Source organism: Rhodnius prolixus, unplaced genomic scaffold (genome assembly GCF_049639745.1).
Source record: "Rhodnius prolixus isolate KJV_2025 unplaced genomic scaffold, Rpr scaffold_3, whole genome shotgun sequence".
Lineage (NCBI taxonomy): Eukaryota > Metazoa > Arthropoda > Insecta > Hemiptera > Reduviidae > Rhodnius > Rhodnius prolixus.
The window spans coordinates 4,336,575-4,364,456 of NW_027411603.1; the positions used below are offsets into that span (position 1 = coordinate 4,336,575).

At 32.8% G+C, this 27,882-nt stretch overlaps 4 protein-coding genes across 7 annotated transcripts; 1 reads left to right on the forward strand and 3 right to left on the reverse strand.

The window, feature by feature from the left end:
* Nucleotides 1–839: 839 nt before the first annotated feature.
* Nucleotides 840–18,486, reverse strand: Vps35 (Vacuolar protein sorting 35). Of its 3 annotated transcripts, none has more exons than XM_074127013.1 (15): nucleotides 18,470–18,486; nucleotides 13,450–13,666; nucleotides 12,678–12,801; nucleotides 12,383–12,581; nucleotides 12,097–12,291; nucleotides 10,441–10,524; nucleotides 10,139–10,345; nucleotides 8,398–8,546; nucleotides 6,131–6,338; nucleotides 5,291–5,569; nucleotides 4,948–5,127; nucleotides 4,629–4,862; nucleotides 3,169–3,312; nucleotides 2,915–3,096; nucleotides 840–1,516 (listed from the first exon to the last, which is right to left on the reverse strand). In XM_074127013.1, exons 2-14 carry the CDS (start codon nucleotides 13,643–13,645, stop codon nucleotides 2,917–2,919), a joined length of 2,379 nt encoding a protein of 792 aa, XP_073983114.1. In that variant the 5' UTR covers nucleotides 13,646–13,666; nucleotides 18,470–18,486; the 3' UTR covers nucleotides 840–1,516; nucleotides 2,915–2,916. The 3 variants fall into 3 exon arrangements, with proteins under 3 accessions (XP_073983114.1, XP_073983113.1, XP_073983111.1); XM_074127012.1 differs by lacking the exon at nucleotides 18,470–18,486 and adding an exon at nucleotides 13,747–13,773; XM_074127010.1 differs by lacking the exon at nucleotides 18,470–18,486 and having other exon boundaries at nucleotides 13,450–13,806.
* On the forward strand, nucleotides 16,273–23,885 carry LOC141453608 (carboxypeptidase B-like). 2 transcript variants are annotated; one of them, XM_074127034.1, is made up of 8 exons: nucleotides 16,273–16,580; nucleotides 16,683–16,719; nucleotides 16,805–17,125; nucleotides 19,952–20,042; nucleotides 20,141–20,286; nucleotides 22,315–22,371; nucleotides 22,458–22,542; nucleotides 23,590–23,885. In XM_074127034.1, exons 3-8 carry the CDS (start codon nucleotides 16,817–16,819, stop codon nucleotides 23,772–23,774), a joined length of 873 nt encoding a protein of 290 aa, XP_073983135.1. In that variant the 5' UTR covers nucleotides 16,273–16,580; nucleotides 16,683–16,719; nucleotides 16,805–16,816; the 3' UTR covers nucleotides 23,775–23,885. The 2 variants fall into 2 exon arrangements, with proteins under 2 accessions (XP_073983135.1, XP_073983134.1); XM_074127033.1 differs by having other exon boundaries at nucleotides 16,273–16,575.
* Nucleotides 23,886–24,999: 1,114 nt separating this feature from the next.
* On the reverse strand, nucleotides 25,000–27,296 carry LOC141453607 (putative receptor-type tyrosine-protein phosphatase mosPTP-1). The gene is made up of 2 exons (XM_074127032.1): nucleotides 27,005–27,296; nucleotides 25,000–26,001 (listed from the first exon to the last, which is right to left on the reverse strand). The coding sequence occupies exons 1-2, from the start codon at nucleotides 27,041–27,043 to the stop codon at nucleotides 25,021–25,023; spliced, it is 1,020 nt and encodes a 339-aa protein (XP_073983133.1). The 5' UTR covers nucleotides 27,044–27,296; the 3' UTR covers nucleotides 25,000–25,020.
* On the reverse strand, nucleotides 27,045–27,473 carry LOC141452206 (ubiquinol-cytochrome-c reductase complex assembly factor 2). Its single transcript, XM_074124128.1, has 2 exons — nucleotides 27,403–27,473; nucleotides 27,045–27,306 (listed from the first exon to the last, which is right to left on the reverse strand). Exons 1-2 carry the CDS (start codon nucleotides 27,471–27,473, stop codon nucleotides 27,045–27,047), a joined length of 333 nt encoding a protein of 110 aa, XP_073980229.1.
* Between the last annotated feature and the right edge of the window lie 409 nt (nucleotides 27,474–27,882).

A 27,882-nucleotide genomic window follows, 5' to 3' on the forward strand; every position in this document is an offset into this window, starting at 1 on the left:
ACTTTTGAGAAACACATTCTATTATTTACATGAAATAATACTTTCATTTACATGAGATAATTTTTTCGGTCGCCATATTTTGTTTCAAAAATTGCGCCATATTTCTCTGAACGCCCACTTCGACCCAGCTCTATAGATGGGGCGTTGTGGGCTTCGCGTGGCGAAAATAGTGACGTTTTCGCCACGACCGCGGTCGCCAAGTGGAACGCCTGAAGGTATGTTTTGGTCGTTGTGGTCGCTTAGTGGAACGCACCCATATTGGTTAGTGAACCCCAATGTAACCTTATCCTCCTTCACACCTACAACTATTGACTGAGTGAGGGAGGTTACCCATAAGGTTACGTGATGTCACATGTTGTGTATGTGTGATACTAAAGTGTTAATAAAATTAATGAAACTTATGAATTTAAGGCTTGTGTATTTTTTTTTATACATAAGTAGGTAATGTTTTAGTATTGTACTTTACATTAGGGAGCCACGAAAACAGAAAAACTGAATTAAATCAAGTTGCTGGGAAATGTAAAAGTAAAAGGAATGATTATAAAATTAAATATTGATAAACATATGATTCCACTTACTTCACAAATAATGCTTAACTAGTATAACCTTTCAGTTTTTTTGAAGTAAATTAGATCACCTAACTATACCTTGTGTTGCAGCATTTAATGTAGGAGCACCAATTAATATAATTATACAAATATAATTGGTCTTCTAAATATTATTACGAATAGTAATCTTGGCCATTTAATAATATCCGTTACGTCCACTTACCTTCTTCCAAGTGCGCCATTGTGAGATAAATCTGAACAGATTGATTTAGGGGAAACAGAAGGAAAATATGAACACCATAAATATATATCTATATTTATACACATTATAATAATAATTAGATATTATAAAATAATCTCATATAATGAATGAAAACCAGAAATAAATTAAACACAAATAATAGTTAGCTTAAAGCATTCACTTTGTTTTTATCCTTTAAGTTGTAAATAATGTACAATTCTTTTAACCAGTTTACTGTATTTCGTAAATATGTACAATTAGTTAAATATTATTATTATTGTTTTACATGTTAATATATTTTTAATTTTGTTTCCTTTTATCATCGATTTTATATCCTTTACTTTATTAGATTTTAAACATTTTGAACCTCATTTTGACTTTATATGTAGATATTATTACAGTATAAATAAATTCAACAATTTCTTACCTTCTACTAAAGATAAATTGATTTTATTAATTTCTTTTTTGGTGTATCCTTAACATTTTTTTCTCCACAGACCAAAGAGGAATTCCTTTCATTAAAAATCCATTTATCTGTTTTTTTTTTTAAATTTAAGGGAGTTATCTTATTTTAATAAGTGGATACTTAATTTTTTTGGTATACTTTTTTTGTTTTTGTTAATTCTTTATAATTCACTTCGTGAACTTGATATTGAATACCAATCAGAAAGTAGGCAGTCCGTTAATAATTATTACCCATATTTTGTGAATTTCAGTACAATTTAATCTGCAAAAAAAAATAAATAAACATCAGATGAAAGAGCAGAAATAATATGAAATAAAAATATGTGAGGCGTGCCTTTTTTTTTTGACGTGAATACGTCTTTAAATTTGCTATCATATGAAGGCAATCCAAAAAAACCTAATGATAACAAAATCGGGGGATACAGTTTGGCATTATAGTTTCGAATCTATCGTCTACATCCAAAATTAAATTAGACCACTGGATAGCTAAAGGATCAAAGAATTCATTAAGATAAGCGAGGACTGTGACGCATCGCGCGCGGTGCAGGGGGGAAGCGCCGCCATTTCGAGCTCATTTTGCTGCGTATCGAGATTTGCAATTTGTATAACTTTTGACTCGGAGGAAGCTACGATTTTCGTTTAAGTTTTAATCGTCAGCTGTCGGTCACGATCTATCGATTGTATACAAAACATTAGTGTAAAATAGTGACAGTGAACATAAATAAGGTGTTAGAATAAAAAAATATCAAAAATATATCTGTACCTCGGAGGGAAAAGGCACCATGTCCATTTTTTTCGATTTTCAGATTTTGGCATCATTTTACAAATTTTTTGTTGCTCTTTCTAGAGGTGTAAAGCACTATGTCCTATGTTTACTATTAAGCGATTTATGTATTTTTAAAAAGCGCTATGATACTTCATTACTTAAGGGTAAAAGGCACTACATGGGCATAAATTTTTTTCACAATGGAGATCAAAATAAAACATTTTAAAATATGGGAGGTTAAGTGGCCATACCAACTGTAATAATTATGGTGAGAAGTACAGGAAAGAGTATAACCGGAAAAGTGGAACAAAAAATGAATTTGGAAAAATATCTTTATTTGGCTCCCCTGGAAAATTTACTTTTTGTGACATGGTGCCTTTTCCCTCCGAGGTACAGAAATAATGTCGGCCTATAACGCGTCGAAAAGCCAAAAACCAAATATTGAGATCGTATACAGTTGGAAAGGGCTTGCCAAGAACAATCGAATGGTAATAATAAAACACCGATATGACCGAGTCAAGCTGTGCCGTCGGGAACGTATAAGAATGAATACGGCCGAGCGGATCAACGACGGTGTCCAGTGTATATCTGCAGCTGGGGCTGGTTGAAATTATGCAAGTGGATGATGAAATCGCTTCTACATCGACAACGGACTGTATAGGCATCGATTGTGTTCGATCGTCGATTATGAACACATATTGTTTTATCCTAAATACATAAATAAAATTATTTTATATAAAAAATGTAACCCGTTATGTAAACGTATTCACGTACAACACAGGGCCGTGTCCATGACACAGCCTCAGTTTTTTTTTTTAATCCGAATTTAAAAGAATTGGGCTTGAGCAAGTTTTTTTAAAGTTCTTAAAAATATAAAATTAACATCTCTCGTACCTTTAAAGACATAAACCTTTATAATCGATTCCTTCAGCTTCAGTTCTTTCAGAGCGATCTCTTAAATGTTCCAAAGTATTCGTTAAATGTTTAGTAATTTGTTCAGTTTCTTCGTTCGATTCAAGATTTGGTAATTGCTCTCTGATTTTTCCAATTAGCTGATTCAATATTGTAACAGTTATCTAAAAAAAAAAAATTATTTTGGTGGATACTAAAAAAAAGCTAGCATTCTGTGTAAACTAAATGAAATTTACCAGCTCGTTTCCTTTCTCATAGAAATAGATATAATGGTTGAGCAGTTCTACAAATAATTGTGTTTGTACAGAAATATCCATACATTGGTGTGCGATACGAACTCCTTTGTTTAGACAATCCAATACCCGCTTGCCGTCTTGTAACTGTGGGTTTAACGGAAAAAAAGAGAAAAGTGATTGATTAAAATTCTTCCATAGGCAGTGATTTATAATAATTTTTAAAAAAAAAACTTCAGTATAGTTGCAGAGGTATTTGAGGAATACAAGAGTCTAGGGCAGGGGTCGGCAACCTATTTTAAGTAGAGAGCCATATTTCCTTAAATAATTCTTACCAAGAGCCGCAAGGATGATAATGTAAAAAAATTCTGTAGATCATTTGTATTCACAAATTATTATTTCATGATATTCAATAACATTTAAATGTTTTATATATTTATTTTGACATATTGCAAAGTAAATAAATAATAACTTAACGAATGAAAAGGCGACAGTCTTACAATATAAATCAAGTACTTTATTTTGATATTGTATAATTCTATTCAATTTCAAATATATCACATTTAAAATTATTTTTGAAAAATACCTTTAATAAATGAAATTTTCATTCGTTTCAATAAAATTGAAATATATAATATATTTTGGGCAGGCTGAAGAGCCACACAAATTGGGATAAAAGAGCCGCATGCGGTTGCGCAGGGGTTGCCGACCCCTGGTCTAGGGGGTTAAAAGGTTTAGATTGGAATTAAAGACTTCAGCAATCTAAAATATCAATTGAGGCACAATCTTGAAGAAAGGAGAAAGTAGTTATAATTTCTTCCGATGCAAAAAATGTACACCGTTCTCAGAGCCATCTCTTAGAGGTTCAATGGCATCAAGGGCTTCACTCTTCTTTGGAACTTTCCTTGGTACTTTTAATTTGATTAAGCCATCCTCTGAACCCTTGACGAGACGAGCAACACGGGTGGTGGCTACAAAGCGTTGGAACAGAACAAATAATCGTATCAACAGGTGGGTGAAAAAAACCAATGACTAGAGTCGAAAAAGTTCATTATTAGCCTAAGTTTACTAATAATTGGGAATCATAAGAATTTAGCGCCATCTGCTTAACTTCATAACATGTACAGGCACCTTTTAAAGTTTAAAACTAAATCAGCGGCCCATTTTCTAAAAAGGTATTATCCAAGTGATCCACTATAGTCAAATTAGATTTTAGCGACAGTCCTATATTACCTGCCATATCCGTTGTGACATGTATTCAGTGACCTTGAAGTCCAGTCTCTAAATTTTTTAGGCCAATACTTCTTACACTCTCATAAAACACGTAGGGTTTGTAAAGTAGTTGATGTGTACTCGCTTGCGCAATAGATTTGACCTTGCACATACTAAATATGAACTTTACCGATTTGTAGAGCTTTACCATTCAAGTGAAACGAATAAGATCTTAAGCCAAACATTCTCACCTGTTTTCCATCATGATTCTTGCCAGACCAAAGGAGATGAGCCGACGTACAAACACCTCTACACTGATCAGGTTTCTTGAGCAGTTTAGAAGCGGCCAGGACACATTGAGTCCGTACAGGTTCAATATCCGCATCAGAGAAACAGGAAAGACGTTCGAATGTACCAACCAACAATGTGATCAAACCTAGTTGTGATTTCGAATCGGAAACATCGTCTTCATAGCCGGTAAAAGCCTTAAAATAAAAGAATATTAAGCATAATGGTAAAAAAAAGAAAAAAATACTCTTTTTAGATGGAAAAGAGCCCTTAATTTCTTACCTGCGAAAGGAATTCATAAGCTATTGTTTCATAATTTTCAAATCTGATTTCACCGATGGCTAACGTTCCTTGTAAGAACAGTCTGATGGAGAGTTCTGCGTACTCAGCTTTCACCAAAGCCAGTATGGTTTTGTGACAATATTCAAAGATCTTAAGACATTTCTTCTCCCATAATTCGTCCTTTAAATAAATAATAATTCATTTTGATCATTCTATTTTCTAATTTCTATTTGTTGTGTATTTGTAGTGAATTCATTCAATTAAAAAAAAGGAAGAAAAAAGTAAATTATGAAGGTAAAAACAAAACAAATATTATAATTTCAAACTCATCTTTTTTACCTACCTCATCTTTTATTCTGAAATATCTAAACGCCAATTGATAAGCTTGGAATACGAGCGCTGGCAAAGTATGCTTTATTCTTTTATCTCCACCTTTCAGAAAATGTTTCTTAGCGTTGCTAAGTATTAGATATTGTTGATCAGGCACATCAGATTTCAAATGATGTATAAATCTACCAAGTAGTCCTTGTTCTTCAGCAAAATCTTCAGGATCTTGTTCTAGTATATCTTTATCTTCTTGATCAAATATTAATGGAGAGATCATTATCAATATGGAATCCACCTGAACAATAAATTAATAATAAGAAACAATAAAGAAAATTAACTGTTTAAATTGTTGCAAAAAGAAAATAGAAAAATCAAGACACAGGCCCACAGTCCGTCTACCAAACTGAAGTAACGGTAATTTATTTATTTGTTTAATTACAATTTTTTATATCAACGAAAGTTTATAAAATTATCAAAAGCCTTTGGCGACTTGAATCCATAAATCCAAAAAGAAGGAAGATTATTGTCTATTTCAGAACATAGTTTTTTATTTATTTTTTACCAAGCTTTCGACCTGGGAGCTAGGTCATCTTCAGGGTTATACTTAATAACAGTTATAATTTTTTTTTACATTTTTAACATCAAAGGTCCGTGTTTCTTCTGTCCAGATTGTTTAGATACTCACTAAAAATATGATAACTGTTATTTTAAGTATAACCCTATAAAGTTGACCTTAGTACCCAGGTCGAAAGCTAGGTAAAAAAATCAGTTTGGTAAATCAGTTACCCAAAAAACGACGAACAATATTCTTACAATAAAACTTAAGCTTTAAAACCTACTTTAGCTTAGCGCTTACCTCTTCAGGCGTACCAATCAAGGTGTTGTTGTTTAGAGCATTATTTACAATAAACGTTGCCATATTTTTACGCCCTTGAAGGTCTAATATATTCAACAATGGTGTAAAATGTTGTAATTTAAGAACTGTAAGAATATTATTGTAAGCTTGAACTGGAATGCATAATAGTCTAGTCACTTCTCTAGAAATTTGTCCAGAATATTCAACTCTGCAAATAGAAGAGAGAACAACTTTATAAGTTAAACCTTAGATTTATTCTACTTTGCAATAAAGCCTGGCAACAGTCCTTAAAGTTGTAAGAATTTAAATTTTAGTAATTAAGTATTTGGAGACAGTTTGATATGACCAATTAAGAATAATGTTTTTCCTTTTTTTAAATTACGCAAGGAACTAATGGATCTTACTGTTTTCTCAGATTTCTTAAACATAACACAGTTTTTAGCCTTTTTGTTTTCAGAACTGTCGTGTAAAGGTTAGAAATTGGAAGAAAAAAGGTCCGCCAAGACATTAAGTTTAAGTAAGAGTAGGTATTATCCATTTTGGATGATAAAGTGTAAAGAAAAATGAAATGCAATTCAAGAATGAAGAAATGCAAGATGGAATAAGCTAGACTAGCGGTGAGATTAAAGCTGTCCGGTAGGACAGTTTTAATAAGGGTTGATCGTCAAAAAGTGCACGAAAATAGTGTAACGTTCAAAAACACCCAACTTTGACAATTTTTTTTTCTATAATAGATAAAATTCCCAAATTTTCTTTATAAAATAGTGTCAATTCTCCTCTACAACAGTAATTTTTTTACAGCAATCTAGATGCAATAGATTTCTTGAAGATAAGAATGCATTAGAATTAAACAATAGTATGAACTAAGGCGAAAGATAGCTATTTTTTAAAGGAGCTAAATCTTCTAAATTCGGTATTCACGTCGCAAAGAATACTTGTTATTGAAAATTAGGCGAACCAAAAAAAAGTACAGAACTTGAAAAATTATAAAATATAAGATATACAAAAAAATATAATTCTAATATTGAATATGTTCTAATTTACAAGAAATATTAGTGTGATATGACAAGCAAAGGAAGGAGCGGCGTTGATAACAATGAATCCTCAGCCCATTATCCCTGTATCCTATCGACGTTGTAGAACAGAGGTGGAACAGTGGATTTTGAAAGAACATCGGAAACGGTGGAGATCCCGAGCTGACTGCCGCCAGGGCTAAGGAAATCCTTGGGGCCTGTCAAAAACGAATGTGGTTGGCTTTAGCAGGTCCCGGATCCGCCAGTTTGCACAGGTGTTGAGTGGACATGCGAATTTAGCGTATCATCTTTTCAACTGCGGCCTTATCCAGTCGCCAAATTGTGCTGGCTGTGGTGAGTCCAATTAAACTGTGCGGCACTTTGTTGGAGGTGTGGTCTAGTTTATTCTAAAACTAGATTTCTCGTCTTCGGGGGAGGTAAAATGTTACCCCTTCCCGGAGATTGTGACATCTGGTATAATCTCCACCAGAACTCTCTAGGTTTATTCCAGTGCACTGGGCGATTGAGTCGCCATGCTCCCTAATGTCCTGTTGTTACTTTATTAGTTTATTGTATTAGCATCTGGCAACTTTCAGCCGGATTTGTTTTTAAAGCCCCGGTATCTCTAATGAGATGAGGGGTGGGCGGGGAACAATGGGAACCATTTTGGATTGCCTGCGTTCCTTCCCCTTTTTGGTGGAACCACCCGTCTAAAGCAATCAATCAATCTAACTCTTCTTTATTTACGAAAATTAAATTCAAATAGTCCTTTAAGGGAAAGCCAACCCCCACCCTCTCTCCAAAAAGGGCCCTTGAATTTTCATGGAAAACTGTTTAAAAAATATAAAAAAAAAGTTGTAAAACAGTAATAAAACAATTTGTGCACAGTTTTAACCCTTTCCAGACCGAATTATTATACAGAAAAAATTAAAAAGATTGTTGGGTTCAATACAATAAAATGGTACTGTTGAGGTAAAGATGCGGTTAAACTGCGTTGGAGCTATTTTGATTGTTTTTTTCTTTTTTAATCTCTCCGAAATCCGCTCAGTAAAAAAAAATGGCGGGACATGGGATTTTGATCGTGAGAAACACAAATATTCCCGATGAAAATCCGTAATCGAAAATTTTTCATAATCACAACTAGTAAAAGATAGTAAAAATGGATGCATTGCTTTAAAAAAAAAAAAAAAAAAAAAAAAAAAAAAAAAAAAAAAAAAAAAAAAAAAAAAAAAAAAAAAAAAAATATGGCACAACCTTGTAAGTTGTAATCTTTCAAAAATTTTATTTGTAGTCTCCAAAACTTTGTCTACATAGTCCACTCTCTCTGGGTAACATTTAAGAGCTAAATTGGCCAGCGATACTTGAAGCGAGATCATATCTTCTGTTGGTAAATCTACTCTAGTCTGCAAAAAAAAATCATAATATATTAGAAAAACTTATAGAAAAATAAATGAAGATATTAGATATACTTTACAATATGGCGTTTTTTTGAACAATATACTTCGCTTATACAGGGTGTATACGGAGGAGTGGTCGAAACTTCGGGAGGTGATTCAGCAGCTCAAATGCAACAAAAAATATTCTATTCACTTTGACCCGATTCTCAAAAGTGTCCAAGATATTTGCATTTTTAACTTTTCCATCGATATTCGCGTTTTTCGACATAAAAACGGCCGTAACTTTTCTATCCTTTATCCTACAACAAATCTGCTTGTTCCAATCGAAAGAGCATTAAATTTCCTATAAATATGCTTAATTCAGAGCCTCAAAACGATTCTTATAACAATGAAATCTAATTTACTGAAATATCAATTTTTACCATTTTAGTTTAGAACAATTATTATTTTATAAAACGGAAGTAAAAAATAAAGTAGCAATAAAACACAGAAGTGAAAAAGTACAATAGGCAAATGCCTAGTTAAAATTGCTACAAAAATCGTTCGAACTATTCAAACAAGGAAGTGGGAAAGAATTGTGGCAAATTTTTAGTTTCTTGACTACAATTGTCTGTGCAACATATTTTAACGACAAAATGGAGGTTTCTTTTCATCAAAGTTAATTAATAATAATTCAAAACTAATCGATTTTTGGAGAAGGAACAAAAAGAAAATAACCATTTTATTTTTGAATTATTAATAATTAATTTTGATGAAAAAACCTCCATTATGTCATTAAAATAAGTTGCATAAACAATTATAGTCAATTACTGCGTTTTATTGCTACTTTATTTTTTACTTCCGTTTTATTAAATAATAATTGTTAGAAACTAAAATGGTTACTTTTCTTTTTGTTCCTTCTCCAAAAATTGACATTTGAGTAAATTAGTGGTGAAAAGTCGGTTACGCAAATCCCAGTTTTCTGCATTTACACCCCTCTGTTCGGGGTAGGGTTTTATTAAAAACCAAAAAAATCCATATGATCTTGAAGCTCAATAAATGCGCAACTTTTTCTGAAATTATGTAATTCCTTGATTCATTAATCATTGAAAAAATGCAGTTGAAAATTTTAACAAAAATCATCGAGAACGAATTTTTTAGACACTAAAGTAAAAATTTCATTGTTATAAGAAACGTTTTGAGGCTCTGAATTAAGCATATTTATAGGAAATTTAATGCTCTTTCGATTGGAACAAGCAGATTTGTTGTAGGATAAAGGATAGAAAAGTTACGGCCGTTTTTTATGGCGAAAAACGCGAATATTGACGGAAAAGTTAAAAATGCAAATATCTTGGACACTATTGAGAATCGGGCCAAAGTGAAGAGAATATTGTTTGTTGCATTTGAGCTGCTGAATCACCTCTCCAAGTTTCGACCACTCCTCCGTGTACACCCTATACTCTTATTAAAGTTCTATTTTTACTAGTGTACGATTCCACATTTAAGAAAATATTATCGGGCTAAGAAAAATCATTCAATTATCATGTCTAATTTAAATAGAAAAAAAAAACACAGTAAGACGAGAAATAGTAACAGTTTTTAACAAATTACACACTAACCCGTATTATTGCTGAAACTTGTTCAGAAAATACGTCAAACAATTGTGATATTTCTGGTGAATTAATAACTTCCGGAGTTTGCGAGTATGTAGCTAGCCTGTCTATTAAGGAGATGACCACATTCTTAACATTAACACCAGTCTGTAGTTGGGCACAAGATCTTAAAAATGGACTTAGCGTTGCCAAGTGAAAATCATCTGGAAAAACCTTTAAAGGGATGAAAAAAAAAAAGAGATAAGAATAATTTAGATTATTTTGGAGTATAACAAAGTAATTGTGAGCAATTTTCTTACTGTACTTACCTGAATTATGCATTCCATTAAATACTCCTGAGCAATTGCATCTCTACAGCTGACAACCTGTTCTAAGATTCCAGGCAGAACCAACTGGATTTGAAAAAAAAAACAAATTTTAAGTATTTCTAACAATGAACTACCCTAAAATGAACTTTTCTTTAAAAAATAAATAAATAAAAAAAGGTTGTAAAACTATGTGCAGACAAATTTTTTAAAAATGCGTAAGAGCATTTTCTGCTTTTCATCCGTAGTTTTAAGAGGTACTTCCGTTTAAGGAATTTTCTTTAAAATCGAGTTTAAAAACACATTTAACAACCGTCTTAGCAGTAATAATAAAATAGGATTGAACATTACAGAAAGATTGCATTTTAGCGGGAATCTAACCAACTCTTTTATAACCTAAAAAGAATATCCTTGACCGAATTTTCGAAAAAAGAAAATTAGGCATAAAAGTTTTAGATCAACATAAACACGTTTAGTACAAGTTTAAAACAATCTTTAATCTTTTCCGAAAAAATTTCATAACTGATAAAATTATTTATTAAGTGGTATTTTCTGGTCGCCGACTTTCTACGAATTTTTTAATTATTTGATTTGAATTATTATATAGTTCTGCATGTGATTAATATTATACAGGAAGCAAGGCAGAACAGTAATCAAAAATGACACTTTAAAGAAAGAAACCTAACCTAACCAGGCCTTTTTTCTAGTAGTGCCCATAATCAATGTTTCCTGTAAAACTGTTTTAAATAATATTAATAGTTTATAATAATAATAATAGTTTATAATAGCCAAGTTTAAAAGAAAATCGGGGCCGTTTTCAAGAATTTCGATTGACCGTCTTGGTCTAAAACCATTTTGGCGTAGTCTCTGGTAGTACCTAAGCGAAGTATCAACCTTTAGCTTTCTGAGATCTTTTCTTTACGATGGACACACTCATACATAAACAAATTGGTAACGACCTTTCTTTTTTTTTCGAAAATACGAACGTTTTACAATAGCAAAGTAATCTCCTTATTATTACTGTTCATTATTTTTGGTGACTGAATCATAGTTTCAATAGGATGAAAAATTAATGCCATTTTCAGTCATGACAAACTTTATTATGCCGAGCTTTCGACCTAGGGACTAGGTCATCTTCAGGGCCACTTTACAAAGTTTACATTGTTTTACATCATTGGTTGGTGTGTCTTCTGTCTTGTCTGTTCATGGAATGAATGTGATTGGTCTGTGATCGGACACATTCAGTCCATGAACAGACAAGACAGAAGACACACCATCCAATGATGGTAAAACATTGTAAACTTTATAAATTAGCCCTGAAGATGATATAGTCCTTAGGTCGAAAGCTCGGCATAATAAAGTTTGTCATGACTGAAAATGGCATTAATTTTTCATCCTATAATCGCCTTATGTTTTTTTTCAGGCATATCAACCAATTAGGTATTGTGGACGGAAAACAGAAATACATACTTCTATTAAACATCACTAATAACATTTTTTTTCTAACATTTACAAAGTAGCGACACGCAATTCTCAAACTGGGAATCTTCCACTTACAAAATCCACGCTACACATAACCACTGGTACCAACATCCAATCCAAATTGCAACACCTTCTCTTACTTAGCAGAATAAGAGAAATGAATACAAAAAAATGTACCTTACAATACTTGTCCAGATCTATACTCTCAAGCTGTGATAATCTGACCAGATTGGTGCCAACTAAAAGTCTAAGTTCTTGTCGTTCACGTTCCCTTCGTTCACGTTCTCTGGAATGACCCTGGTGTTGCATTCTTACCCACAACTTGTTCATCTCTGCAAAATTCATCAACACAAAATCTATTGAATCTTTCACCTGAAAAAAAAAAAATAAAAAAGTTTTAGATTTACATTGTTTAACAAAACAGTAATAAATCCGGAGAAAATAGTTAGAAAAGACAACTTACAGTGCCTTCGTTAGGATCTGCTGCTTCAGATGTATCCGGCAGAATATTACGTACACACTGCAGTAGATAATTTCTCAAGAAGAGCCCTCTCAACGGATGTTGCAGACCACGACACATTTCTACCAGATCTTTCATGAGTGCCTGTTTTAAACTAGGATTTGTTTTCATATAGATCAAACCAACAGTTATTAGTAAATACCTGAATTAACAAAAAATAAAACAAGTTATGACAATTTTCAGAAATTTCTGACTTCAATAAGCAACTGGCAAGAAAAGTAATTTTTTTTTTACTAACAATCTTGGCACAATATTTCCAAAATATTGGACAATTTCGTAAAGATCGGCAACTTTTCTTCCTTTTTGAAATTCATCTAATAAATATAATTCTAGATGGCGTAACTGATCTGAAATTGCCATGTCTAATATTTTAAATTAAGAAAATCACTTTGCTTTTGATTTAAAAAAAACTTCACTGTCAAAAATTATTGTCTTACTGCTTCTAAACAGTGTTAAAATGAGAGAAGTAAACATAAGCTCTCTTTAGAGAGCTGAGCCTGGTGAAAAGGCTCGCCCCTTGCCCTAATTAAATCAAAGTTATCACAACTTCTTCAGCTGCCGACATTTATTTACATTTTCATAAAAAATAAATTATATATTGTAAAATAAAACAAGTGATATTAATAGAACCATCCGTAATCATAATGAACATTAAAATGATATGTTCAAGTATTAAAATTGTATTCACCAATAATTATAACATCCATTAATTAATTCTGCTTAAACGTCTATTTTTTTCTTTTTTATAAATGAAGTATAAGTGCATAGCGACAATCTTTACCCAAATTCGTTCATCCCATGAAGATTCAATCAGACAGCGGCAATACCAGATAATAATTAACCCAATTTCCTGTAGACAGAAACTGTATTTCTATGCTAGGATTTTAATGCGGAGGAACCCTCAAATATAAGTTATACTTACTTGTACATAATTTCTCCTTATATAATAGATTATAATCAAAACAAATATTGTCAACAATATGTAAAACAATCAGCAATCTAAAGGATACAAAGTTCATAATAGCTTTTTGGTGATAATAAAGATGTACGTAATTCGGAAAGCATTATAGAAGCTTGTTTCAGTGCATCCATTAGTTTTCCTTTGTCCAAATTTAGTTTCATCTCGAATGCCTGCTCTTTAACAATGCTCAAGGCATCGGCTAATAATTTCTCTTGTTTGTCCAATCCTTGCGTTTGAGAATTCATTTTCAATTAATTAAACAAACACTAAAGAAAAAAACAAGCGGATAAATCAATAAATTTGAGTGGATTGAGTTTTGATTTGAGTAAACTACAAAGCTTACGACCTTAAACTAAAAATTTACTTAATGCACCTATAACCACATAGAAACCTACTAAGTATAAACTGAATTTTAACCAGATGTTATCCCAATAACATGATAACTGCTAGCAAGTGAAGCAACTAAAAAATTAAATGATAATTAAAGAGCAAAAATAAATTATTAAAAAAATATAATGAGATTTTTTAAAAGATAAAATCAGCCTTCTCACACCTCATTGCAACGCTCAACGTTGTAATTTAAAAATTTATGTCTTCTTCGTAATCCAGATAACCCCCTTCAATTTCCTAAGAAAAATTTGCTTTCATAGAGATAAGCCGAGAAGGAAAATCAGTCATCTTCCAATTAACTAATTGATTTTACTGACACCAAGAATTTCTGACTGGTAATGAAAAGATTAAGCATGCTGAAATTAACCATTTAAGATTCACTTAGAAAGAGACGACCATTTTCTAAAATCTCACTTACTCTTCAAAAATGTTTTTTTTTTTTTGGAAATATGTACGTAAAGCTCTTTGAATAGCACTTTTACCGGTACTTCTGACTTACTTGAGTTCGAAATATACAAATTGTTTTTTAAGCAGTCTTGCGCGGCTTTTAGGGTTTTTATGGGAATTGACCTTATGCATCGCTCTAAAACCCCTATTCTCCAAAACAAGTGTTATTTCTCCTATATGATTATGAGAACATTAAAAAAAAAGTTGCTTTTTATTTATTATTATTTAATAATGTTCAGCACAAGCTTATTTTGCTTGCGTTATTAACTATCTTTCTGCTAACTGTTGGATCCTTCATTGAATCCAGTCCTCAAGTTTTAAACTCCTAACATTTTATTTACAGTTATGAAGCAGAGGTAAACGTTAATAGAGCAATACTTATTTACATTTACTGACACTGAGTAACGTTAGTGCGTATATAGTCTATTCTATGAAGACAATACGAAGAAAATTCGCCAGGAACGAATTTGTGCTGAATTATGCTTTCATGAAATGCAAAAACATGATGAACTTTTCTCAAATTTTCACATTTTAATTTGGAAACGATAAACCTCCTTTCTCTTCGTGAATAGTATCCCAAAAGATGTATAGGGTTCTGGCCTACAATTTTCTATCCAGCGAGAGCGAATTACTTACCACACCCAAACTGATTCTTATTTTCCCTTAATGCAATACTAACTCGAAAAACAGGGTCAGTAAGTACCTTATAAACTTGCTAAAGTTATACAGGCTATATGCCGTCCTACAACAGAGACTTATTATGAGGGCTGAACAGACTTACTGCCCATTTAAGTCTACTTCTCCCCATTAAAAGCTCAAAGGCCTATTTACATTATTACTTTGATTGCATGTACGAAAACGGTCCCTGATTTCTTAGTCCTGTAGGTGATAATTTGGCAAGCATATCCGCCTCAAACCTTTCTAGTGTATCATTTTATTACTGCCCCATTGGCAAGCTTTTTTTTTTTTGGAGTCTAGCTGTCTTTTGATAATGTTATTGTTAACGTTTCCTTTAAGAGTATCCTTTAAAGGCCCTATATATAAACATAGTTTCTTGTCCTTATTTCTTGCCTTTTTAGGCACATTTTTGATGGTGTTACGAGTAAGTGCCCATGTGGGATCCTCATACAAGCAACTACCCTGCGCCTGCGCGTAAGCTTCCTTGCTTAGCTTTCTAATTTTTACCGGAAGACTTCACTGTCCTCCGTTTAGGAATAATTGAATAGGAAAAATAGATATAAATTATTTTGTTTTAATGGCGAAACTGTTTTTTTTTTTTTTAAATGTGTATATTTTTTAAAATTAAAATTTAACCAGGCAACAACCTTTAACATTAATTAAATATGACATTGTTCATGAGAACCTTAATTACACAGACACGAGAATGTTTTGTTTTTGTTTACATTCCTAATTAAGATAAATATTTGTTTTTCTTAATTTTATTAATAAAAAATATATTAAATACTTCTCCAGCGTGACTTGTCATCTCGTTCAGACACAATAACCTTGGCCTTAACAGTGCAGAACTTTTTAACAATAAGTTTCATAAACGTGTGCATTCAAGATTAATTATACTTATCTTATCCTAAGACTTGTATAACTTCAATTTTCCACTATTTTTGCATTTTTTTTTCAACATAAAATAAACTTCATCATTTATGTATTACAATCTATTACTAAGTTGAGGATAGGCAAGGCTTTACAAGCGGCTGATCCCAACGGAAAGAGAACAAAGGTGTCGCTCATCTACTGCAAGCGATTCGCACCGACAAAATTCATGCGATTACGAAGTGACACTGGGATCACTCCAAAAAAAAAAAATGGAATCAGTCAACTCAGGATTCATTTGCATACAGAAATGATTAATCCACAGTTTATTTAAAAAAAAAACACACACACACAAATTTGAATTCATCATTAATTTCTTGCTTTAAAGAGTTACCAAGAATTTCTTTGTCCTTTTAAAATATAAAAGAAGTGGGATGAACGTATATAAAGAACGTTGTATTTACGAACCAGTTCCATATAGTTACTGTCTTCCACAAATGTACGCGTTTATTTACTTTGTTGTGTAGTGTTGAGGATAAAATAAAACAACCAAAAAAATAATAATAAACAACCTATATAATCAGATCAAGTAGCTCACACTAAACGAAAAATACCCGCAAACTAATTGTAAAGATTTCTATTTCATAATTGAGTAGCCAAGACTAATTAGAGGTTTTCTAACTAAAATATTTTTGTGGAACAGTTATGACCGTAATACAATTTTAGTAATGTTGTTTTCCTTAAGCTTATTTTCGGCCAGTTTCCTTACAATTATTTTGAAATGTAACGGGTGAGGTATTTCGTATTTGTTTTTTTTTTTTATAGTTTTTCTAATAATCAAACAGTTTAAAATAGTTTTTTTTTTTTCCTAATTTTTATACCTAAATTTATTTCTAGCGTTGATGAATTGTTTAAATATAGAACTTATAAAGAAGTAAGTTTTTAATTTTTAATTTTTTGGTCATAATAAATCGTTCTTATTTTTGTAAATAACACGTGTCCATTTATTCCTGCTACAGATCAACGAATTTATGGAAGAAATTGAAACAAAACACAATGACATTGTGAGTAGCTTTACCATTGGCTTATCGGCTCAAGGAAGGTCTATCAATGGTATCAAGATTAGTACTGGTCGACAAGGTAACCAGACATCTAGAACTGCTGTACTAATGGATGCCGGCATGCACGCACGAGAATGGATTGCACCTGTTGTATTACTCTATGCTATAAATCAACTGCTCGAGAATACATCCTATACCAATCTAATGGATACACTTGACTGGTATTTTGTACCTATGATTAATCCAGATGGATATATTTTTTCCATGGATCCCAAAGGGGTGAGTGATTAAAAACAACTTTTTCTGTCTCTTAGACCAAGAGTATTTGGATTCAATTTTTGATATGTCCCTTGAATTTAAGAAAAAAAATAGTTTTTAGTATGTATTTAGTACAGTTTGAATATACTGTAAGACCTGCGAAGCTAATACGTATTGTGGTACTGGGTTCGATTCCCCGTCTTAGGCCTTGGATTTTATTTAATGTGGTTATTAAAAGAACTTTATAGTAAAGTATGTTTGCTAGTCGCCTCCGTCCACGACACCTAATTGGTAGTTGGACGTTAAGCCCCGCCTAAAAAATTGGGCGATTACTTTACTGTGAATTTACAAACAGCAAAAACAAAAAAAAAAATCTTAGAAAGTCCAAACTTCAAAGTTTGTCTCATATCTTCACTTGAATGTTAGTAAAAATTACAGATTATTCAAATGTTCGGATGTTGAGAAAAATTATGAGTTAGAATCTTGAAAGTCCCTCTTAACTTGGAAAAAAAATGAGCATTTAGGAAAGGGCTTCAAAATAATTTAAAAAAAAAACAAACAGAAAAAGCTCCGAAAGTTCTATTTTCGATTATGTGCTCCTTCATGACGCATAAAAAAATTTTGGACCAGATCTACCATATTATAGTACAGTTTTTTCGATCTTACAGATTTTCTCAAAAATCGGTTATACATTATTTAAACATTGATCGAAAACTTTTCATATGAAATATTTTGTTCAGTAAACTTTAGATTTACTTCTAAAGGATGATAGTGATTGCGCTACCCTATTATAGTAATAAGATTACCATTTCAACGAAATGAGCAGATCTATATCTGCATAATTTTATCATATTAATAAGACTTAAAATAGGTTAAAGTTATACGCGGATTTCATGAAATCCACTAAAGATGGTCTCTTAAAATTTAGTGTATTAGCGACGAAAGGCTAAAATTTTGAATGTTTAAAAAATTTTTTTGACTAGATTATAGGTAAAGTTTATAATAGTTGAATATGTAGTTAAAATTTCAAGTTCGAAGTGAATCGCTAGAGCGGAAGTGAACGGAAACGGTTACTTTTTAGCTTTTTGTGGTCCAAACAGATAAACACAAATACCTTTGGTTTGAATTAATTTTATCCGGCAATCTAGAGAGACAAGATTCCTATAAAAAATCTTAATACTGATTACAAAGAATATGAATAAAAATTCCAAGTTTGTACAGAATAATCCTTGAGGATTTAAATTACCAGAAAATTCATGTTCTTCTATTAAAGGTAAATCATTCTACGTATTTCTCTTGTAAAAAAGCACTTGTAACAATTGAAAAAATTTCTCTAAATAAACAAAAGTAAAATGCTTGACTAACCTGTACTTATAAAAAGGTATTTGTTTTTAAATTTAAAGTTAGCTAAAAGTTTGTAGAATATTCTTCAATGCAATCTTTACCATAACAAAACTCCAGATTAAAATGTTAGCTCCATAAAAAAAAATATAAAAAAAATGCAAGCTTTACATTTTTTAAAAGCAATCAAGATCCAGTTTGTCAAGGATTGCGACTATCCTTTTGTGAATAATTATGTTTTAAAAAGAATAAACACACACAAACACTCTAAAAAAAATCAAGATTCCTAATGTTTTATCATTTGCTACCTCCTACACTAATAAATTTCTTTATATCGATTGCCTACTTGGTGTTGAGGTCATCGATTTATATTGATCAGACGAAAAAAGTAAAAAAAACATTTTTGCCTTTTTATAACCTGCAATAACGTACACCCTGATGAGCGATGTCCAAATAAAAATGCTGACGATTTTCATGAAAATCGACATAGTAAAATAGTCGTAGAACAATTTATGAAAATAAAGTTACATAATCAGAATGAAGTAATTCTGAGATAAATTCATTATCTACAGAAATAATATGGCCCCCCTGTTCTCAGTTTAAAAAATTCACATTCTCTGTTTACGCGTAAGTACGATGTGATACCAAAAATACTTTTTCTTGCCGTAATTTAAGTTGAAATCAAATGAAATTTCAACTTTTTGCGATTTTACATTTTTTTGAGTTAGGTGGGATACACATGTAAGCACCCACAAATTTTGTAAAAACACTTATTTTTATACTCAGTCGACCTCAAAAAAAACTTACATTTCCGGAGAAAAGAAACCTCAAAAGAGGAAATACCAACTTTTCATATACTTTCTCTTATAAGGTTTAAAAGGATATGAAAACAATGAATAAAATCTACATAGCGGAATATTTCAACGAACTTACGCCAGTGGGGGACTTTGCGGATACTCTCTAGTCCTGAAAATTTATTGCGTCACGGATGAAACTTCCTCTTGAGACTGTTGAAAAAATGGTACAGTAATTAGCGTACTCTTTATAAAAGGAAATTGGCTGAAAGGGTAAAAAGAAAAATACTCTTATAATCGATTTCCTTGGCAGAAAGAAAACTAAACTATGGCAGATTGACCATCCCAACACGAGGCTTTGCCTTTTGAAAGAAACATCTCCATGGGATGTTAACCAGCTGCGGAACTGCTGTGGAGAAAGTGTGGCCAAGGAGACGAACCTCTTCTCCTTGAATGCCTGTTATCCAAGCGGCATTTGCTCGCCTCTGCCCGGTCGGTTTTCCATGAGATAGATATGACAGTAGTCTTTTTTGGGAAGCACAATGAGGGGGCTCCAAATGCTGCTCCTCCCTTTATTGATCCTCGATTCCAGATTAGATTAAATGCAGCGCCTGCATTACTACCAATTTTTTTTGCAATCAAAGCATCGAATGCTCTACTATTTAAATCACTATTTCCTTGAAATAAACAACACAATCTAAAACTTTTTCAGGACAGACTATGGCGAAAAAATAGACCAACAACTACAAGATCATACTGTCAGGGTGTTGATCTGAACAGAAACTTTGGATATTTCTGGGGAGGTAACAAGATTGTGGCAAATATTTTTAAAAAAAATCTCAAAATATTCTTCTACTCTTTGTTCATTTTAAGACCATTTGTCTTACATTTTATATTACAGGATCCGGCTCCAGCGGAAATCCATGCATGTTCAGCTACAGAGGACCGTTTCCATATTCTGAGCCTGAAGCTATTGCGTTCGCCAGATTTGTATTATCTATCAGTGATAATGTTAAGTTGTACTTAACATTACACAGTTCTGCTCAGGTAAAAAATGAAGAATTCAGTCAAATCCAACTTTTTTTTTCCATGAGTATGCGCAGTACGGTGGTCGTGAATTTATTTGTAAGCAGACGTAACTAATATTATTATTCAGGTGTCGTCTGATGTGTTCTTTTGTTTGTATTTTACTTCAAGGCATCGCCTTCTTTGCATTAGCCTTGACTTATTTATTTCACTTTCTCTCATCACTAAATTATCGTACACGAATTTATACAATATTAACATAATTTAATTACATATTTAGCCCGCTGACAGGAAGTTTAAGAGATTTAAAGATTGTTATAAATAAACTTAATTTCAAATACACCTTAGTTAACATATTTAAGATAACGCTAAAATTACTTTTTACTTATATCCAGTTTTTTCATTTCACTTCTAATAGAGAAACATTTCGAAACAATTGGTGTGTTCTACTTTCTCTTATTACGTGATAAGAGGAAGTATCACGATCGTGGAAAAAAAATTTCGAGATACAGTTGTTTCACCGGATGGTGGTCAGGCGCAGCTCAAAAATACGCAGGAAGTTCAAATTTGAAATTAATTCAAAGTGAAATTATCGGACTGGACAATAAACTTTGGAATAATATGAGCCAAAACGGAAGTGCCGAATTTTTTTTTTTCTATTTTCTCAAAAAAAGATAAAGGCACCCACAATTTTCTTTGAATTTTAGATCTATAAAATTTTAATTAAAAAAATCAATTACGAAGATTAGAGATAGAGAATATTGTCGACGGAGCCAATTTAGACAAAAAATAAAGCAGTTTTCTTTTGAACTCGATATTTTAGCTTAACATTTTACTCTTCTATATTCTTGAAATGATGTCAATAAGTGTATAAAGTTTGAAGAAAATCGTAGCAGCCATTTTTTTTGAGAAAATGGAAAAAAGTGAAAAGTATACATATTTTTTCCCCAGCTTCTACAGTATGTACCAAAAGTCCCATTACCCCCCCATCTAACTGTTTGCTAAATGAAGTTTTGTGTTTCTGGTGATATTGGGTCGTGGAAAAGTATGTCTGATGAATTAAATTATACCCTGATGAATCGTCTTGAGTACCTGGGCTCAATGAACGACCTCAAATTCGGGAAAACATTGAGAGAAAGATCCAAAATGATTTTAACGTTAGATTTAATAGGACAGCACCTCCAACAAACCAGTCGCGTTCTTGGAAGACCATCAACCATTCCGAAGACCCCCGGAGACTCATGAGACCGTGTCAGTGAGGTCAGCACACTTATCTTGCTAGGCGACTGGTTTGTACTGCAATTGTGGGCTTCGTGATCGAATCTGGTTTCAACAAGACTGGGGCGCTAGCTCATTTCACAATTCGTATGAGGAAAATACCTAAACGAAGTGTTCAGAGACAAATGGATCGCCAGCGTTACCGGCACCTCTGAAATGGCCACCACAAAGTCCTGATCTGACATCCTCATTATGGGGATACATCAAAACAAAAAGTCGCTCTGAATCGTTATCAGGCTACTGAAGACCTCCAAGACGCTGTTCGCAACGCATTTGCTTCCATCACTCCAGCAATGCTGCGGCGCATTTCACATCGCTTCTGGAGGCGAATAATATTGTGAACATGAAAATGACGGTATGCACACTAGAAAGCCTGGAGTAAATGATGGTTTACTTTTTGTAATTTGTTTATGCTACTTCAAAGCTTCTCTCAACATAAACATGCTGTTAAAAGAACACTTTGCACGGATGTTTGCAGGGGGACTTTTGGAACATACTGTAGATTGCATGAATTTAGCCGCCATCTTTCTGTCGCAAGTACCATGAGGAGTATGAACCTAAGGGTTGATAAAGTTTGATTTTCCTGCTAGAACTAGAAATTTTCACATTTACATAGGTCTCTTTTCCCCAGAAAATCACCTTTTCCTTAGGATACCTCAAACCAAAAGATATTTCCAGTAAAAGTTTTCGATTTAGAAAAAAAATCGAACACGATCCCTCTACTTCCTTTTGGTAACAGTGAGTGACAGTTTTTCATTATTATTTTTCCAGGCCATCATCTACCCTTGGGGTTATTCAGATTACGTGCCACCTGATTGGATGGAACTGGTATTTATGATTTTCTTTCAATAAATTCTCACTTTATACTAATAACTAAACATATGTGTTGTATTTATAACTTTTTATAATTAAAGGATGCATTGGCAAAAAAGGCTCAATATGCAATATTTTCTATTAATGGAACACATTATCAAGTGGGCCCCACCACTCGTATTGTTGGCAAGTATAACCAAAAGTTGTTATTATTTCGCAAAATAAAATGTAATTCATTATGTATGTGATACATACATTGTTAGTAATTCATACTGTACATCATTATCGAACAAGAAACCTTGTTAGGTATCAAAGCGAAATGGCCCTCAATGGAGTTTCATGGATTTTGAAACAAAGCCTTGAAATCAAAATTAATTTACAGCAATTATCAATCTTATCTTTTTTTTTTAAATACATCTAATGAAAATACGTAAAACCTATTTTTTGTGGGCTCGCTTTAAATCCAACGGAGATGATTAGCAAAAACGTTTAATTATACATTTATTTTATTAACCATTTAAATAAAACTCAAGGCCTAGACCGGGAAACGAACTATAACCTTCTATTACTATAACCTAATTCAGTATCGAAAAAAGCTATGTGGGGGGGGGCTTTGCTTTTTCAGGCTGTGCTATAATGGTGTCTTGAATATATCAAATACAAATATCTTCATCTCGTATTTTATTCATCGTAGCATGTATGTTTCTTTATTTCCTAGACTTTGGTTCGAGACTTTTATCCGAAAACAGAGACTAATCAGATTGGGTCTAGTGTAGAGAATTCGTCTTCAACCATGTTTGTGAGATGGAAACAATTGTTGCAATTGAATTCTTGACCCCCAAACTGGTTGATTAATCTCCTGATGATGGATGAAAGATAGAAAACATGTGTTACTACGGGCAAAATGCGGGCGATATTAACAAGCACCTGCCGATCAAACCCAAATTTTGGAATTATATGTTAGCAAGATTGATTACATATTTTCCGATTTTTTTGTGGCACAAATTCTGAGGCACGCCCAGATTTATTAGAAATATCTTTAAAAATTTGATATTTTTAGTTCGTTGATTGCGTAGTGAAAACACAAACTGAACCTTAAAATGAAAAGGTAAACAATGTAAACAAATTGTGCTTACCTTTAAAGAAGTTCGCTTAAAATAATCAGAATACTTTTGATTTTGTCTTGTTTTTTTCGATTATTCGATTTCGAATAATTCGATATTCGATTTCCAGGTGAAGGCGCTGGAGGAAGCGACGACTGGGCCAAAGCAAGAGCTGGAATAAAATATGTATATACAGTAGAGCTACCTGGCCCCCAATATCCGCTAAACGGATTCCATCCGCCAATTGCAGCTCTTCCTGTAATCTGTGAGGAAGCATTCGAAGGAATTAAAGTTTTTGCTGAAGGAATTTTATAAAAATTTAGTTTAAATGAGTGGGGATGTTTTTATTTATTTTATTTTTATTTTTTTGTAAGTTATTGTAAATAGAAGTTTGGAAGTAAATAAAAAAAAATTGGTTTAATCTTAGTCTGCGTATTAAAATTATCTCATAAAACAATTGGTTTTAAGAAATAGAAGAAAGAATTAACTTTTATTTTCATTATTTTTGGGAAAAAGTCGCTTAAAATTTGGAAACTCAAAAACGGAATTTCAGTTGCATATTTAATTTGTATTCAAATTTTATAGTTGGTGAAGGAGAACTTTATACTGAAATGGCACTTCTTCTTCTTCTTCTTTCCCTATCTCCTTTGTGCCGTGAGGCGTGGAGAAGCAGCCCCAATCCAACCCTTCCATTGATCTCTATCCCATGTCATCCTTCTCATCCCCGCAAGAGATTCTCCTCTAGCCCGGCCGAGACTTTACATAGTACGAGGTCTGCCTCTTGCTCTCTCTCTTGCCAATAGGTCTGGCATCCATCATTTGTTTTGGCCTTTCTCCGTCCATCCTCCATTCTCAGAACCATGGCCAAACCGTCCCAACTGTCTGTCGGGCCTCCAAAATTTTTCCCCGCTGGTTGTACTTTCAAATCTTCTCTCTTATCCGCGCATTCCTGATGCATTCTCACCATAGTTTTTTTACCCAGGATGCGCCTCTGCAGATGCATTTCAACAGCCGACAGCTTACTGGCATGCCTATCCAGCACCGTCCAGCTTTCACAGAACCATAGAGGAGCACAGACAGAAATACCGTTTAGATATAGCATCAATTTAGCAACAAGACTCAACTCCTGCTTTCCAATCAGTGACTGAAATGACACTTTAGAGAGAAATCTAACAGCCCCCTACCATAGAAACGTCTTTAATCGAATTTTCATGGAAAAATTTAACTGTTTAATGTTATAGATTACACCCAATTTAAAGTAGTTAAAGCTATTGTTGATAAAATCTAAAAAACTATTGAAAAAATAAAAAAAATAAGTTAAATATTGCTTCCAGTCGACGATTTTAACTAAAACCTTTTGTGTCTTCTTCTGGTGATACCTAAGCTAAGAATAGAATGAGAATTTTCTTCGTTTTTTCGAACTCAAAACCATCTTTCTGGTGAAAACTAAAGACCTGCACGATTAGAATTAATTAATGTCTCACTACACAGTAAGGGGAAGGGGAGGAAAAAACACTGTAGGGATAAAAAATCGATTAAAATCTTTCGATAATTATATTTATTACTTAACTCTGACAGCTGCCCTAAGTTTAGCAGATCTACTCCTAGGATTGTTTTGCACTTCTTCACTAGTTGCTGTAACCACATGTTTGGTCAGCATGAGCCAACAAGCATCATTGGACTGCTCTTTATCCGAACAAGTAATATGACTAGAAAATCGAAGTGGTACAGGATTGGCAGAATTCTCCAAAAGATTACCAGTTAAATGACGTTTAACAATGGTATCTTCCAATGAATGAAACGTTACAGTAACTAATGTACCGCCTAGTTTTAAAAAATGTTTTGCCAATATCATACCATAATCGATTTCGTTCAGTTCATCGTTGACGAATATACGTAACGCCTGGAAGATTTTTGTAGCCGGATGCGCTGGACGGCCTAGTTTATCCGTTCTGTTTGGTAAGATATTCGACACAAGATTGGCTAGATCTGTTGTAGTCCTAACTGGAGTGAACGTATAACGATTTTCAATTATTGCACGAGCAATTTTACGAGCATGCTTTTCCTCGCCGTATATTTTGAAAATCCCATATAAATCTTGTTCATCTGCGTACTCCAGTACATCAGCCGCTGTTGGTGTGTCATTGTTAGGATTCATACGCATATCCAACGGTCCAGTTTTACTCAGAGAAAATCCTCTTTCTGCTATATCTAGCTGACCAGATGAACATCCATAGTCAAAAAGAATTCCGTCCACATGTTTAACATTTAGCTTTGACAATAGTTGTGGTAAATCACTAAAATTACCATGAATCGGGTGAATCCTATTTGGATGTTCAACGGCTAATTGTTGGGCAACTTTAAAAGCTTCAGGATCTTTGTCCAGACATATTATTACAGAGGATGGAGATGATTTTAGCAATGCCTTGGTGTGGCCACCTGCACCGAAAGTCATGTCTATGATAACGTTTTTATGTTTTAGATAATTAACAACATTGTTCACCATTACTGGTATGTGACTCATACACCTTTTGCAGAAAATCTGAAATATACAAAATTAATACAACTATTTATGCAGGTGTCCAATGTTAATGATTTTGATATATAGTGCAGCAGGAACATTGTAGAAATAAATGTTTTTAGACCAAACTGACGGATTCACTGAACAATATCTCTGATGAGAGATGAAAATTCAAAATCAATCAGAAGCAAGAAAAACATGCGTGTTACTACGAATAAAATCCACGATACGAACCCAACTACATTTTCAATTGTAATAAATTTAATTTGCTTTTCGGCTCCAATAAACCACAATATGCCAATTAACCCCTTTCGTCACTGGACTATAGAAATTAAAAAGTGCAACTGAAAGAAAAGCATACATAAACGTTGATTGCAAAAAAGAAGTAATGCCCAAACATTCACAACTAAAGGAACAATCAAATGTTAAGCTTTGAATAAGCCTGAAAGATGACAAAGTCCCTAGGTGGAAAGAGTGGCTAAAATAAATAGAAAATAAGAAAGAAACTGACAACTTATTTTCCTTGAATCAGTAATAAGAAAATTCCATGAACAAGAACCATGTAATTTTGTAAATAATATCTTGGGATGTATTTCATCCAAAAACTTTATTCACTGGATTCAAATTTCCAAGTAGTGTTTTCAATGAGATGTGAGATAAGTACCCAAAATTTGCAGACTACTCCATGATTCAATAACGTTGATTAGTAAATTGTTTAATGATCGGAACGCATGAAAATGTAAAAACTAGAAACGATTCTCTAGCCCAATCAGTAGACCGAAAGTTCCATAAATCCCAGAAAACAAGTTTCAGGGATTCCGTTAGAAGGAATTCAAAAGAATTAAAGATGGAATGAAGTAGACTATAACATTTATAGTTTCAATAGTTCTGATTTTTTTTTTTTTTTTAAAGCTAATTTAAAGAACTATTCCTAAAAAGTTATGAAAGTAGAATTTCTTTCTAGCCACAAAAATTTCTATGAAATACTATTAAATAAAACCTTACTTAAAAATAAAGTCCTTACCTTCTGCCTAAGCACTAAAAATGAACTCTGCAGCATCATTTTAGAACATACGTTTCAAGAAACCTTTTTCACTTTCTGATAAAAGTCTTAGAAAATCATCTGAAAGAACACCTTTACATTGTTCAGCTGTCAAGCCAGTAGCTGAAAAATCATGTCTAGCATATCTTTTACGATAATGATCGTCGACAAGTCTTTGCAAAGTTTCGTAAGTTTTTTCACAATCTTTTTCGTCACTTTGTTTGCTAAGTTCTCCTAAAGTGAACTTTAATTGAACCTGTTTTCGTATAAAGTTCCCTAGATCTCTAAAAAAGAAAAACAAAATACGTATACACTTAAAAAACACATAAAGAACAAAAAAATATAAGTTTACTAGGTGTCTTTAATTTAAAAATATTTACCTATCTCTTTTAGTTTGGTCAACAGGCCATTTTTCTAAAAGACGAAGATATCTACGATATAATAGTGACATGAATCTATTTATTTATTTTTTTTCAAATTGCAAAACGTTTAAGAACTTACAGAACCTTTCCTTCAAGCCTTAACCTTCACTACTCAAGTATAACCTTTTTGGGTGTTATCACCTGGTATGTAGATATTAATTTTCAAATCTATTTTTACCGCCACATCTACACAAACTAGAACCCTGGGCCAAAAAGTGGAGAGTCAAATTCAATCCTCAAAAGTGCGAACAGATAACTTTTACTCTGCGTCGTAATTCTTGTCCCTCTGTAAGTTTCAACTCCATTCCTCTTCCTTCTGCTAATTTAGTTCGCTACCTTGGGATGTACATCGACAAAAGACTAACGTGGAATCCGCACACTAAACTGAAAAGACTTGAACTCAACCGACGAAACAAATTACTATTGCGACTAATTGGC

Bases quoted from the DNA above. Each gene is read 5' to 3' on its own strand.
- Vps35 (XM_074127013.1), bottom strand. From the start codon at position 13,645: ATGAATTCTCAAACGCAAGGATTGGACAAACAAGAGAAATTATTAGCC. The intron at 10,525-12,096 runs GTACATTTTTTT...TTTCAAATCCAG, and splicing joins ATCTGGACAAGTATTGTAAG to TTGGTTCTGCCTGGAATCTT. The intron at 3,097-3,168 runs GTAAATTTCATT...TTTTTTTTTTAG, and splicing joins ATGAGAAAGGAAACGAGCTG to ATAACTGTTACAATATTGAA.
- LOC141453608 (XM_074127033.1), top strand. From the start codon at position 16,514: ATGTTGTTTTCCTTAAGCTTATTTTCGGCCAGTTTCCTTACAATTATT. The intron at 16,576-16,682 runs GTGAGGTATTTC...ATTTATTTCTAG, and splicing joins ATTATTTTGAAATGTAACGG to CGTTGATGAATTGTTTAAAT. The intron at 17,126-19,951 runs GTGAGTGATTAA...AAACTTTTTCAG, and splicing joins TTTCCATGGATCCCAAAGGG to GACAGACTATGGCGAAAAAA.
- LOC141453607 (XM_074127032.1), bottom strand. From the start codon at position 27,043: ATGATGCTGCAGAGTTCATTTTTAGTGCTTAGGCAGAAG. The intron at 26,002-27,004 runs GTAAGGACTTTA...TGTATATTTCAG, and splicing joins TTTTAGTGCTTAGGCAGAAG to ATTTTCTGCAAAAGGTGTAT.
- LOC141452206 (XM_074124128.1), bottom strand. From the start codon at position 27,473: ATGTCACTATTATATCGTAGATATCTTCGTCTTTTAGAAAAATGGCCT. The intron at 27,307-27,402 runs GTAAATATTTTT...TTTCTTTTTTAG, and splicing joins GACCAAACTAAAAGAGATAG to AGATCTAGGGAACTTTATAC.